The 14,932-nt window shown below is 44.6% G+C and overlaps 1 protein-coding gene across 1 annotated transcript in view; it reads right to left on the bottom strand.

The window, feature by feature from the left end:
* Positions 1–4,959: 4,959 nt before the first annotated feature.
* ODAD2 (outer dynein arm docking complex subunit 2) overlaps positions 4,960–14,932 on the bottom strand; it is a 189,473-nt gene continuing 179,500 nt past the window's right edge. The window contains exon 20 of the mRNA XM_074986287.1: positions 4,960–5,364. Within this exon, the coding sequence (XP_074842388.1) occupies positions 5,251–5,364 (114 nt within the window). The 3' untranslated portion in view covers positions 4,960–5,250. The remainder of the gene's footprint in view (positions 5,365–14,932) is intronic.

Below are 14,932 nucleotides of genomic sequence, written 5' to 3' on the forward strand. Positions count from 1 at the left end.
ATGAAAGAGTTGGTATTCTTTTAAGATTCAATAAGGAATTACATACAGGTGAAAGATTCTTTCTGCTGCTTTATTTCTGGTCAGCTATAATAGATCTGTATTAGAAATGATACTGTCTTCCTGACAGTGTAGCTTTTTTTTTAATTTAAAATTTTTGACCATTTTAATGCAAATGAGGAACAAAAATCCAGACCTTCAGCTGGCATAAAGTAGGCACAGATTTATGGCCTGCAAAGGCATGAACCACACTGATTAACTAACTGAAGACCTGGCCCCAAAGAGTTTAAAAGGTAATTCATGCATTGGGACAACCTCTGCTCTTACAGCAAAACAAATGCAAATAAATTGTAGGCTGGAAAGAGATACCAGAAAGCACTGATCAAAGAAGGATTGAAACAAATTAAAAACCAAGGTGGAGAGGTCAAGAGCTAGGTGAGTAGAAGATGCATGTGCCAGAAATAGGCTTTTTTCTAACAATCACTCCAGTGTTATAATTAAAATAGCCATTTCTTGTTGAATAATTCCAGACAAGAGTCTGCATTTGTCAATCTATTTGATCTAAAGTTTCAGTGGACTAGATTCTTACATGGGAAAGGAGTGCTGGGGGGAAATATTAAGGTGCCTTCTTAACCTGTGCATGACCCACAGAATTACAGTCCCTGTAGGGACACACAGGGACTACAGCAAGAGGTAACTCAGGTCTCATCATCAGAGGTATTCAACATATGGGGTCAAATCTTTGTCTTAGCCAAAATCCTTGAGGCTGCTCTAATTTGCATCGGAGCCATTCTGTCCCTTCCATGCCACCATGCTCGGGGAAAGTGATTGAGAACCAGCTTTGCATAGTTTCTTTTCAAAGACCATTCCTGTTGTGCTGCCTATTGGGTTAATGAAGGAAGTGGAAGTCTTTGAAAATGCATGTGCCTACATTGCACTGTATGTCAGCGAAGCCAGAATTCAATTGGTTTTAAAAATCTATTCAATTTAAATTATTTACGTAGAATCCATCAGTTTTATACAAATGAGAACTGGGTTTTTAATACAGTTACTGTGACTATGCAGCTGTTCTGCCTCGATTTCAAAGGGCTTCTTCTCCCTGTATAGAACAGAACAGCTGCAGGAATGGTAAAACAAAAGGAAACATCGCAAATAATACAGCTCAAGGCTGGAATTACAAGACTGTGATTTAAGCCAATGACTTCAATGGAATTTCTTTCATATGTGAGGATTACTCAGGTGAGTAAGAGTTTCAGGTTCAAGTCCTGCCCCGCCATGGGAATTACATTTATTTTCAAAATAACTGGATCATAAAATTGAGTTTACGTTTTATACCATTTAGAATTCTATATAAATCCTTAAAGTCTGAACAGATATGTCATATCTAAGCCAACTATTCTTGACAGAAAGGTTTGTTTCCCTTTATACAGTAAAATATCCGTTAGTGTTATGTTTCTTGTAAACAAGAAAATGAAACTATACCCAACTGTTTGCTCCCAATATCCTCCGCAAACTACTAAACCATATTTGCATTTAACAAAAATATTTATCAGATGGTTATATTGTGTGTATAATAAAGACTTTACTGTGATATCAGAAGCAAGATATAGAGATGTCTATTTAAAATTGCTTAGCAAGACCATTGGTGTAAAAGGAGTCACCAACAGAATTTGGAACATTTATGATTCCATGAAAAGGTTTACATTTATGTAAAATTGTTGATTAGTGAATTCACGCTTTGATCTCCTCTAATATAAGTGGAGTTACTCAAAATTTAAACTGCTACCATGCAGTTCACAATCTGTTCCCATATATATTTTTAAAACTTCCTATACCTTAATAAATGGCAACATCTGTCTCCTGCTCTGAGTTACTCATGCAGTAATGATGGTTTTTTGAGATGTGTATCATTGATCACACAAAATTCTGGCAAATGTCTCCTAGACCAGGGGTCAGCAACCCCCGGCACGAGTGGCACACAAACCAATTTTCATCAGCACATGAAGTGGGAGCTGAGCCCTGCCCTTCTTGCCCCATACAGCTGAGAGCTTGCCCAAAGCCATGTTGCCTGTGGATTAACAAAAGACCAGCTAATGCTACCAACCACCACCTAAACGGTAATGCTCTGCATCTTTATTTATTTATTAGTGAAGCTATTGTAAGTAGGACTATTAGAGACTTTAAAAAGTATCACCAGCATTCAGCCCATGCATAGAGGTCAAAAGGTCAAATTTCAGCACTCCGCCTTGGAGAGGTTGCTGACTCCTCTCCTAGACTCTTCCTATCCTGTGCAGAATGATCCAAAGGACAGGTTGCCTCTTCTTCGAGGATCTCCAAGTGGATTTCTTCATGTCTCCGCCATCCACAACAAAGAACCACCAGGCACCATTCCACCAGGGCCATGTCCTCTATAACTGCCTTCCTCAAAAATGTACCTCTCCAGGACACTTGCAAAGCAGCTGCTTGGTCCATCAGACCACACATTTTCACAACATTATGCTCTTCAATCCTCCATTGCATCATCTATGGCTTTCAAACAGGCAGTACTATCTTGGTGACAGTGGCAGGGGTCCAATCCCATCTCCATGATTTGACCACAGCTTTATAGTGGCTCAGAGTGGCGCACCCATGAGGACACTACTAGAAGAAGAAGAGTTACTCATCTTGTGCAGTAAGGGTGGTTCTTTGAGATGTGTGTCCCTGTGGGTGCTCCATTACCCTTCCTCTTTCCCCTGCTTTGGTGCCCCATGCTTTACTAGCATACATAGGGAAGGAATGGAGGGAACCACGCATAAACCTAATGGACACCAGTGGCATGAGGGGGTGCCATGGTGCAGGTGCAGTGGACACTGCTATAAAAATCTCCTGTTGCTGGAGTGAGGAAGTATCAGCACATAGAGTGGAGCAACCATGGGGAAACTACTTGAAGAAGAAATGTTGGATCCGCTATATTGGGAAGGTAGAGCACAGGTTTGTGTGCAGGGAACTCTGAACCTCCTTTCCTCCCAATGCACCACAGAGTTCTACGTGTGTAGTGGAGGAACAGACAGTGAATGCAGTGCAAATCCACAGGTGCAAACCTTCCACACAGGAGATATGTAGGTACCACAGCTGCTAATAGAGTCACTTTGCTTGTGGAGGGGAAAGTAACGCAACTAGATAGATGCTTCATACTACAGCTCCAGATTAGGCATGAGACTGTCTTTCTTGTAGAGAAGCAGGTTTGGATTATTAGGTTTCAGTGAATTATCAAACTGGATCTTCTAGTACATCTATGACTGTTGACAAATTTAGTGATGCCTGAATTATAATATGAACAAGAATATCATTTTAAGTAGGTTTTTAGATCCCAAGTCAGAAAAGGGCTTGACTATATGTTTAAAGTTGGATACTTGTTTAAGCAATGTCTGGATATAAGCACATGCTCAATGCTTGCCTGAATCAGGATCCACTGGTTAGACTCACAGAGGCCTTCAAAAACCTAAAATTGGCTCAAGATAAAAAAAAAATTGTTTCACACCTTGTATGTTGTTTCTTTTAATCAATAAAATGAGAAATAATTGTATTACACACCACTCTGGCTATAGCTAATGAGTCCATGGATACATTTAAAAGAGAGTAATAAATATGAAAAAGTTGGGGTTTGTACTTGAATGTCACCATTTGAAGCTGACTTCATTCAGTAGCTGCAGTTTTATCTCACAAGGCACAGGGAAAATTAATCAAATTTAATAGGCATGGCAGCTTTTAGTCTAGGGTGTATGGTACTTTAAATCATCAGCATTGAAAAGTAAAGTATACAATTCATTAAGAAGTAACTGTTTGGTAGTAACCTGCAAGTATTTTAAGATTTTCTTTTTCACTTATAATCCAAGGTCTCAGCTTTGTTCTGCTGCTTACAAATATTGTTATCCACAGTATGTGCATAAACCTGGACTACTCATGGCTTAATTAATAACCTGAGGTAGTGTCTACACTAGCCCCCTCCTTTTGGAAGGGACATGGCAATGAGCAAGTTGGGAAGATGCTAATGAGGCACTTTCATGAATATGCAGCACCTCATTAGCATAATAACAGCCACGCCCGATTTGAAAATGCTGCTTTTGAATCATGCACTGCCCATGTAGATGGTGGCCTTTCGAAAGGATGCCCCAGACTTCAGAAGACCCTTATTCCTAATACCAAATAGGGGCTTTTGAAAGGCCCCTGTCTACACTGGTGGTACACATTTTGAAAGCAGAGCTTTTTAATCATGCGCTGCTGCCTTGATGCTAATGAGGCACTGCATATTCATGGAAGCACCTTATTAGCATGTTCCCAACTCACTCATTACCATGCTCCTTCCAAAAGGAAGGGGCTAGTGTACTCGTAGCCTGTGTGTATTTCACTAGCTCTGTATTCCACAATAGCAGTGATAATTCATTAAAACATGGAATAAAGACCTTGATTATTAAAAGTAAAGTCAATAATTCTGAGGGTAGTTTTATGTAAAGTAACAAAGTAAATACCTCAAAGTTCTAAATTTAAAAGAATATGGGTGACTCCTCGAGAGACTATATTTCTAATAAATAAAGATAAGAATATTAGTATAAAGTGCTTACCCATCTTCATTTTTTCTAAATTTACTGCTGTGAATTTTAACTATTTAATATGTATTATCTATCAATTATATAATTAAATATTACCTTGTTTGATGTTGGTGCTAGTAAGAGGAAATTTGGGATACTTTTGGAACGATGTCTAAAACTCCAGCTGTTTGCAGTACTTATGTAGCACCAGATGTGAAATTGGTGCACCTGTAGTCAGTCCTCTCTCGTGGATTTCAAGGGATCAAGCAGGCAAAACCATAATGACAGGATGATGAGACAGGTTTAGCAGTAAGGGAATTGTTCAAGACATTCATGAATTACTGTAAGCCACACACAGTGCAGAAAAATGTATTTATTACAATTTCATTAAAAGCAAAGACATGTCTAAAATCTGAGAGTTAATATTGTTAACCTGGAACTCATACAATTATTTTCATTTGTTTTAAGTATTTTTTAGATGATACAATAACTGAAAAACTTTTTAAAAAGCATATAATATGAATATACTATCTTGCACACCTTTTAAACACATACATTTTAATTAGATAGTAGGCTTTAAATATATCGTCAGACACGTTTCTCTAACTTAGATAGCCCATGTTGCTACATATTCAAATGTCTCATAGTATGTAAAACATGGAAGCCTGTAAAAGTAGCTGAGACTTCAACCATATTTTGCTTTCTCTGTAGCTAGAGCCAATCTGCGGATATTTGCTATGCAACCAGCTGCTGCTTCCTGTAGGGTTTCATCTGTAGAGCCTACCATACCCAAGAGAAGCTAATAAAATAAAATTAGAAAAAACAAAATTAATTAATACCCTGATATTAAATTACTGAATTAAAGTCATATATACATATTTATATGTATGCACACAAATAAGAGAAAACTTTTGGGTCCACAAAGAACCCTGATAAACCACCCACATTAATCTACTTGAGAGACCCAAATCTGAAGTCGTAATTCTTTGCACACTTACATGTCAAAAACAAAGCAATTTAGCGTCCTATTCTGTCGTTTGCTGCAGTTGACTAGAACTTTACTGTGTGGCTATGGTTACACCGCATAAATCTGCCTATGGAACTCACTGTCAGAAGAGATTTCCCAACAAAACTCCTGTCAACAGAGTGCGGCCACACACAAAAGCCAACTGGAGGAGCACTCCACTCTGTCGCTAGAGCAGCTGGACTGCCCGGTTGCTCTCTCAACAAAAAGGCACCCAGAAGCACAGCACCCAGGGCTGCCCATTGTTCAGGATGCCCTGTCTCTTGAGAAAAGCGCCCCCCGCCCCCCAAGAGTGCACACAGTTTTTTGTGGACAGAATCTGTTGACAGAAGTGTTATGCCTCATGGCTGAGAGCCAGAATGCTGCCAGCGAAAGTGCTGAGTTTTGTCAACAAACAAAACGCATTTTGCGGTGGACATTCCACCAGTTTTGTGGCTAAACTTACTAGTGTAACCGTAGCCGTTGAGTAGTCCAATTGTTTTCAACAGAAATTCTCCTTGAAAAAAGCCCTACCCAAAGAAAGGGTGACAACACTGGATCTTTACAAATAAAATAGTGTTTTCACATCAGCAAATAACTGATGATAGTTCCCTTTCCTTATTTTTAATGTACTGCAAGTCAGTGATGCAAATGAATAAGCCATATACACCGGAAAGCAAAAGACTCTTGTCTAGCTCAAATAAGCTCCACATACTCTTCAGATTTCAGGAAATCTGCCAATCTTAATGTGAGTTCAGGTATTCTGAAGCACAGACAGCTCTAATTAAAACTCCTACTTTCAGTCTGCAATACTTAGGATTCTGTATTCACCCAAACAATGTTGTGTCAAACCACAAAGAAATCTGTTATCACTCAACTCCAGTGCATATTTTTCATACAGCTAAAATATTACATGAAATTATGAACTGCTAAATATAAATGCATAAATTGAATACAGAGATTGACTTCATATGCTACCTTTCTCTAACCTTCCAGCAGTTGTGAGGCATGGGTCACAGCTGTTCGCATATGGCATTTGCTTGTGAAGATCAAAGCATTTTATACTTAAGGAAGTATTTGTGTTAGACTAATGTACAAAATAAGCTTCTTGCCAGTTACTTTTCACCCCTTGACCCCATCAGTAACTTATGAAAGGCTGTCGTGAATATGCTTGAATTATGTCAAAAAGGCCTTATGTAAATTAAACGTCAGTGGGGATCAATTCTTGTGTCAAAATTTTCACATAACTCCTATTAATTTGAATGGAATTTACATCTGTATGAACAGTACATCAGAATTATTAAGATGTGAATATGTCCATAAAATATATATATTATTTATTTCCTTTCAAAGAGTTAAAATTGATGGACAATTGTATGAGAAAGCTTTGTATCTACACTTTATTTATAGCTAGTGTGACCATCCATTCTGCTTTTGGCAGGACAGCCCCATATTTTGGCACCATTCTGGTGCCCCAATTTATTTTGCAAAAGGGGCTACATTGCTCTGTATTTCATAGGATTCACTGGCTTCCCCTACTCAGGGGATCGAGAAGCCAGACTATACGGTGGCTTAGCCGCTGCCTAGTTTCCCCCAGCAGGGGCTGGAGCTGAGCTGGGGCCGTGGGGGTTGGAGCAGGAGCCACAGGGGTGAACCAGGGCTACAGTGGGGTTGGATACAGGCAGCAGGCAGCCCCCCCCACAGGCAGCAGGGTTTGAAGCAGGAGCAGGGATTGGAGCCGGAGCCATGGGGGATTGGGTTGGGCTGCGGAGATTGGAGCAGGAGCCCGAGCCGAGTGTGGGGGAGTTGGAGTGGGGCTGCTGGAGCCAGGGCTGGGGCCGGGGGCCTGGAGCCAGAGCCATGAGGGGTTGAGCTGGGCTGTGGAGGTTGGAGCAAAAGCTGGAGCCTGAGGGGGTGGGGTTGAGTGGGGCCACTGAAGCTGGAGCTGGGACTTGGGGGGGGCTAAGCCAGAGCCACAGTCATGGGGGGTTTGAGTGTGTGTGGGAGGTGAGGTGAACCATGGCCGCAGTGGGGTTGGAGCCGGACCCACCTGGCTTCCCCCAGCTGGGGCAGCTGGGAGCTGGACTGTGCGGCGGCGCTGGCTGCCACCCACAGCTCAGGGAAGACAGGAGCATAGCTGGCAGGGCGGCAGCCCTGTTCCCGGTGCCCCAATAACGTGACCATCTGTCCCGTTTTGGCTGGGATGGGGGTCATTCCCCATTTCCCGCATTTGGCTGGGGGAGATATGGCCACCCTATTTATACCTGTACCCTATCGGCCTGATCCAGCTGCCATTGAAGTCAACATAAGCCTTGTCATTTAATTCAATGGGAATAAGAACATGCTCTGCATGCATGTGTGGTGAGAAAATTGCATTATATAGTACACAAAGCAGAATGCATTTCTTATAAGACGGATTAAATGGCATTGATAAAATGCTTTCTTCCTTACTAATTACTATACGTCACTTATTAATTTTGTTTCTTCAGTAAATCATAATTCTGATCAACTTTAATTGTAAAAATAAAAAGGGCTCCCTTGGGCATGTCACAAGTTTCTTGTGAAAATTAAGGAGTAAAAGTATATGTATTTCATGCATCTGATTCAAAATCAAAAATAGGCATGCACATAATTTACATACATATGGTGATTTTGGTAAAACCACAATTTTGGAACAAATATGCCATATATTTTAGATAATTACAGTCTGTATATTCACAGGCCCTAGACTCTAGAGCAAGGACTTTTTATTTTAATGAATGATGAACCCCAACTTCTCATAATAATGTCACTGCTGGAATTGTGATTAGTTCATGTCACCAGAAGTTATGATGGAATTAGTGTTTTTGGATGTACATTATTTAGCAGCATATAAAAATGCACTTCTCCACTGTCTGCCTAGAGCCATCAGCTCCATACTAATTTATATTTACCTTCAGCCATTCACTTGTTTCTGAGTACATAAGATATTTTTAAGTGTACCTATTTTGTTACTTTATTACATCAGTTATACAAATATGAACAGGAATTTTTATAAACCTATTCAGTGATGTAGTCCAGCATAAAAATATTTGCTGTTTTATGCTGAAGTCAATGACAGTTTTAATTCTGACCTTGGTAGGGCAGGAACAGTCATTTCCCAATCCGCTGTTCTTCCAAATCATCAACAAATCATAGCATGTGTGCAGAACTACTTCCATACAGACCGTTCCTATATACCAGGCTGTGCTCTGCATATCTTCGCAGTAGCCACACCTAAACTAGCTAGTATTTTCAAAATTTCTGGTCCTCTTTCGAAAGAGCGCAGAGCACCTGCATATGCTGCACTCTCTTTCAAAAGAAAAATTGAAGGAATGCACCCCAGCTTTCGAAATTGCTCTTCCAAACTTGAAATAGGAAAAGCCCCAGCTTTCAAATGGCTGTTTTGAAAGAAGACATGTGTAGCCACTCCATGACCCACTCTTTCAAAAAGGCAGATCTGCCATGGTGCCAGTCAGCTGGGATGTGGACACTAGCTGCCTAGTGCCTGCAGGGCTCTATGGTCTGTGCATGCAGCAGCCCTTAAAGCCACACAGACCCAGAAACCCCATTGCAGGGAGCTTAGAGCGTGCAGGCAGCAGCCTTTACACATGCTATACCTGCATGCCCCAGCGAGACCTCCAGCAGCGCCCAGATCAGCATAGCCAGCACCCAGCCATGTGAGGAGCCTCAGGCCCTGCCCTCTAAGCATGCCTAGGGCTCGCAGGGGTCCAGCCGGGGGCGGGGGGGAAGCGAGCCCCCTCCTGGTCCGAGCATGAGCTCCAGGACCTCCTAGGCCTATGGCAGGAGGAAGTCCTGCGGAAGGTGGGCACAAAGTGGAAGAATGCGGCTGCATTTGCCTGGCTGGCTGAGGGCCTGTCCACCCAGGGCCAGCCTGTCTGCACTCCTGACCAGGTCAGGAGTACGGTCAAGGAGCTGTGGCAGAGATGAGCCTTGGCTAGGGACTTGGCCAGCCAGTCAGGGAAGCCCCTGCCTCCTTTCCCTTCTATAAGGAGCTGTGGGGCCTCCTCAGGCCCAGAGACACCACCTCCCTGCCCGCTGTCCTCGACAACACTTTCAAGAAGCCCCGGGCTGGGGATGACAATGAGCTGGGACCTGCAGCCAGCCCCACCACACCAGGGCCAGAGATGGACCCAGCTGCTGGGTGGTCCAGGGAGGAGGGTGAACCGGTCATAGACCTCCCCTCCCGCACCTCCAGAAGTGCCTCAGCCAGCTGGGCATCCCTCAACCTTGGCGGTGGACCCTCAGGTAAGGACCCAACAGGGTACACACTCTGGATCACAGAGCAGGGACTCCATATCTGCCAAAGAGCTTCTCACACTCCCAGCAGACGCTGGCTGGCCACAGCCCTGTGGACAGCATCACAGCTGCCAGTGGCTGTCAGAACCCACTCTCATGGATAATGCCGTGGCCTGCTGTTGCCGGGAGGGGGTTGGTGGGGCTGGACTTCACAAGCTGGTCACCCTCAGGGTCCCCTCGGGCCTCCCCGCCATCAGATGGGGGACAGGGACCTGCTGCCCACTGGCGGATGTGGGTTGTGGCCCACAGGGCAGGGGTCGGGACTCATGACCTGTCCCTCTCTTCTTTCCCATTCTTGCATCTATGCCATCAGTGGGCCAGGAGACCCTAGCTCCCTCTGTGGTCCTGGACAGCCCCCCAGAGGTGAGGGACAGAGGCCAGGCAGCTCCACCACTGGCACCAGGACCTCCAGCTCACCACCTCTGTCCGGTGCCAGGTGGAGGTGGTGAAGCAGCACCTCCACCTAGAGGACGGTGAGGCCTCCTGATGCCAGGCAGCCTGGGTGGAACTGATGGGCACTCTGAGGGACGTGGTGGGCACCTTCAGGGAGCTCCTGGTCCAGCTGCTCCCTCCTGCCGCCACTCCTGTCACCCTCTGTAGCCCCTCCTACCACCTGCCCTGCTATGGCCGCACCCACCAGCCCCCCTGGAGAGGCCCCCATAATGGCTGATCCCCCAGATGGGGCAGATCCCTGGCCCTATCTCCCCATCCTCTCTGCCCCATCCCAGCCCCGCCAGGGACCCCAAACCAGGGGGGTCGCAGATCCCGGGGATGGTATGGGTTGAGGCCTTTGACCCCTGCCCCGCAATAAGGATTCCCCATGCAGGCCATCCATGTCTCCTTCCCTGTGTAAATAGTTCACCCCTCTGTGCTGTGTAGATAGGTCAGTGGTTCCATTATATGTTCCAGTTAATAACTACAAGGTTTTCTTGTAAGAAATACATACTTTATTTAAACCACATACCTGCAAGCTTGGGCTTATTGGTGGGGGAGTGGAGGGGAGTGTGTGGCAGGGTGGCGACAGGGGGTGTGCGGGGTGGAGGGGAGTATACAGAGGACCTGCTGGGGGTGGCTGAGGCTGCACTCATTGGGGCCCTAAGCAAAGTGCTCATGCAGGGCTCCCATACACTGATCCTCTCCTGGTGGACCTGGAGGCTAGGGACAGCAGCCAGCTGTGTGTAGCCTGGACCGGACTCAGCTTCCCACTCCCGGAGGAAGGCCTCCCCCTTACTCTCAACAATATTATGGAGGGTGCAGCAGGTGCCAACCACCTGGGAAATATTCAGGAGGCTCACTTCCAGGCGTACCAGGAGATAGTGCCACTGGCTTTTCAAATGCCCGAAGGTGCGCTCCACCACGTTTCAGGTGTTGTTGAGTTGGGCATTGAAGTGCTCCTGGCTGTGGGTGGGGTGGCCCATATAGGTCAGCATAAGCCAGGCCTGGAGGGGATAGGCAGCATCTGCAACTGTGCACAGGAGCACCATGGTGTCCCTGGGCAGGATCTGCCTCTGGGAGATGTAAGTTCCTGCCTCCATGTGGTGGCACTGCCCAGAGTTTCTGAAGATCCACACATTATGGGTGCAGCCAGGCCAGCCCATGCAGATGTTCTGGAACCGGCCCCTGCTGTCCACCATGGCCTGCAGCACCACAGAGTGGTAGCCTTTCCTGTTGATATATTGGTCCCTGCTGTGTTCTGGGGTGCGGATTGGGATATGGGTCCCATCAAGGGCACCGAAACAGTTTGGGAAACTGAATGCTATGAAGCCAGTGACAGCTGTGTCCAGGTCCCCCACGTGGATCACCCTCTGGAGTAGCATTGCATTCAATGCACGAACCACCTTCATGGGATGGAAGACATACACACCCATGAGGGCGTGCGGGGTATGCCAGGCCTCCTCCAGCACCCACCAGCTCCCGATCACCAATGGACCCCCTTTCCTTGGATCCCCTCCTCCAGTGGGTATGTGGCCTGAGTTTTCTTACCTCCATGACAATGGTCCTGACTGTAGCCTTGCTCACACCAAACTGGTGGTCCATGGAGTGGTAGCTGTCTGGAGTGAGACACTGATCATCAGTCTTTTCAAGAAGGGCAACAAGTCAGACTGTGAAAACCATTAAGGCACCTATCTCCTGGCAATGGCAGGGAAACTCTTAACTCGAGCCCCTACAAACCACCCCCTGCCACTCTCAAAAGAAATTCTCCCAGAATCCCAGTGTGACTTCCGATCATTTCAAGAAACAGCAGACATGATCTACACTGTCCAGCAAATGCAAGAAAAATGTCATGAACAAAACCAAGCCTTATATGTGAGTTTCATCAACTGACCAAAGTGTTCAATTTAGTCAATCGTAGCACCCTGTGGACCATCCTCTCAAAGATCTACTGCCCCAAACAATTAATTAGCATCTTAAGGCTGCTTTATGACAACATGGCTGCCACAGTATTGAGCAACAATTGACCCCAAAGCGACCCCTTTGAGGTCAAAACGGGAGTCAAGCAAGGCTGTGTCATTTCCTCATTACTGTTCTGCATGTTTATTGCCATGACCCTTCACCTCATTGATGGTAAGCTTCCAGATGGTGTGAAGATTGTCTATAGAATTAACAAGAAACTTTTCAATCTCAGGAGAGTGAAGGCTAAAAGCAAGACCTCCACAACCTCAATCATGGAGTTCCAGTACGCAGATGACAATATGGTTGCTGTTCTTTGTCCCACAGCCATCTTCACACTATCTCCGCTGAAGCACATGAGAATCTCAGCCCCACACTGAACAACAGAAAGACCAAGGTGGTTGACCAGCCTTCACCAATCGGACAATCTCATGCCCCTTCTGTCGAAGTCAATGGAGAACTGCTAGAAAATGTAGAGCACTTCCCATACTTTTTGGGGGGTGATAGCTGAGCGGTTTGAGCATTGGCCTTGGAAACCCACGGTAGTGATTTCAATCCTTGAGGGGACCATCCAGTTGTCTGGGGCAAAGAAAAGAAATCTATCAAGGATGGTGATACAGGGCTTTCTGTGAGTGCAGTGGACTGGAATTGATGACCTCTCAAGGTCCCTTCCAGTTCTATGAAATAGGTATCTTTCCACTAAAGTCAACATTGATGCAGAAATCCAGCATTGCCTGAACCATGCACACTCTGCTTTCACCTGCCTGAGACAAAGGGTCTTTGAGAACTGAGACATCTATCCCAAGACAAAACTCCTCATATACTGTGCAGTGGTTGTTCCAATGCTACTATATGCATGTGAAACCTGGACAGCATACAAGCATCATTTGAGGGCACTTTAACAATATCATCAATGGTGCCTCAGGAGACTCCTACATATCTCTTGGGAGAATAGATGCATGAATACTAGCATCCTAGAAAAGTTGAACATGACCAGCATTGAAGCCATTATCATTCATCAACAACTTTGTTAGACTGGTCATGTGGTTTGGATGTCTGATCAGCACCTCTCAAAACAGATTCTCTTTTCCAAATTGGAAGAAGGACAGAGGAGCATTGGGGGCCAGTGGAAGTGATATAAGGACATGTTGAAGGCACACATGAGAAAGTGCAGCGTCAGCATCCACACTTGGGAGAACCTTGCCCAAGACCACCCCCAGTGGAGAACAATAATCCATGAGGGGGTGGCACAATGTGAGAGGTCCTGCTGCACTGCAGATGAGGAGAGGATGGAAGAAGAAAAGAGCATCAAAAACTGCCCCGCACTTGTCAAACAGCTACCAACCCCACCCCTTCTGTGACAAGAGCTGAGGCTCCAGAATTGGGCTGATCAGCCATCAACGGACTTACAAATAGGAGGGTGACATGAAGACGTCCTACTCATTATCAAGTGACCACCAAGAAGAAGTCATTATATTACATACCTTTTGATATGTTCAAGACTTTTGAGGCATTCAAGGCACCAATGCACTATAGCTTGTTTTTTTTCTCAGATGCAGTGCCCCAGAACTTCACATAGCCTTCCTCTTTACTGTTAAAGTATTGTTTTCTGTCACATGGAAATGTTAACTGATGTCAGAGGCAGTAAAGAGGCAGGTAGTATAAATGTCTGGCATGAAAAAGCACTTTCCACAAAAAGAGAAGGCAATTGCAGTATTACATAGACTTCATTTTTGTTGGCTGATATTTATATTCTAAGGCAAATGTTGAAGAAATTTGGCACAGGTAGCACATCATACCAGCAAATAAGGATAAACATAAGGGCCACATCTACACTAGCAAGTTCTTTTGAAATATCTTTTGAAAGAAGGGGCTCTTTCAAAATATCCAGTGGAGTGTCTACACACAAAAACTGTTCTTTTGAAATTAAATTGAAAGAACGAGCTCCTTCTTTTGAAAGCTTCTTTAGAAAGAAAACGGGTGTCGATGCTCCACAGGCCCTTTTTTTTCAAAAGAGCAGTCCTCATGGTGCCTGATTTTTTTGATCCCTGGCCTGTTCATTTGAAAAGCAGGGGCTGTGTGAATGCTCTCTTTTGAAAGAACAGATCAGTCTTTTGATCTGCCTTTTTGTGCGTGGATGCACTCTTTTGAAAGTTCTTTCGGAAGAGATCTTCTGGGAGAACTTTTTTTGAAAGATCGTTGTAGTGTAGACGTAGCCAAGATGTCTGGAAATTATAGAGTGTGCCGGTCATTTATGGACTCTAAAAGCAAGAATAATTCACACTCTCAGTTATTCAAATGGTCATAGCAATAGGGAAGATTTTACTATTACTAGCCCAGCTTTAAAATACTACAATATCCCAAGGCTGCACAATGGGATTAGTTGCCTTGTAGTTCTGAAAATCTGAAAATATTCTTAAAGGATTCTTACTGCTGAGTCTTGTGCATCCTAGCACAAGACAGGCATAAAGCTATGAGGTTTTTGGTCTCTAGTGAAGCAGTCAGAATAAAGGTGTAAACCACAGCATCTCTGTTGTTAGCTGTGTGTCACAAGAAGCAAAGGCTCCTCAAAGAAAATCTTAGCCACTCATAAAACAAACCAATAAATTATTTCCTCAGATAAAACAATACAAAC

This window comes from Carettochelys insculpta, chromosome 2 (genome assembly GCF_033958435.1).
Source record: "Carettochelys insculpta isolate YL-2023 chromosome 2, ASM3395843v1, whole genome shotgun sequence".
Lineage (NCBI taxonomy): Eukaryota > Metazoa > Chordata > Testudines > Carettochelyidae > Carettochelys > Carettochelys insculpta.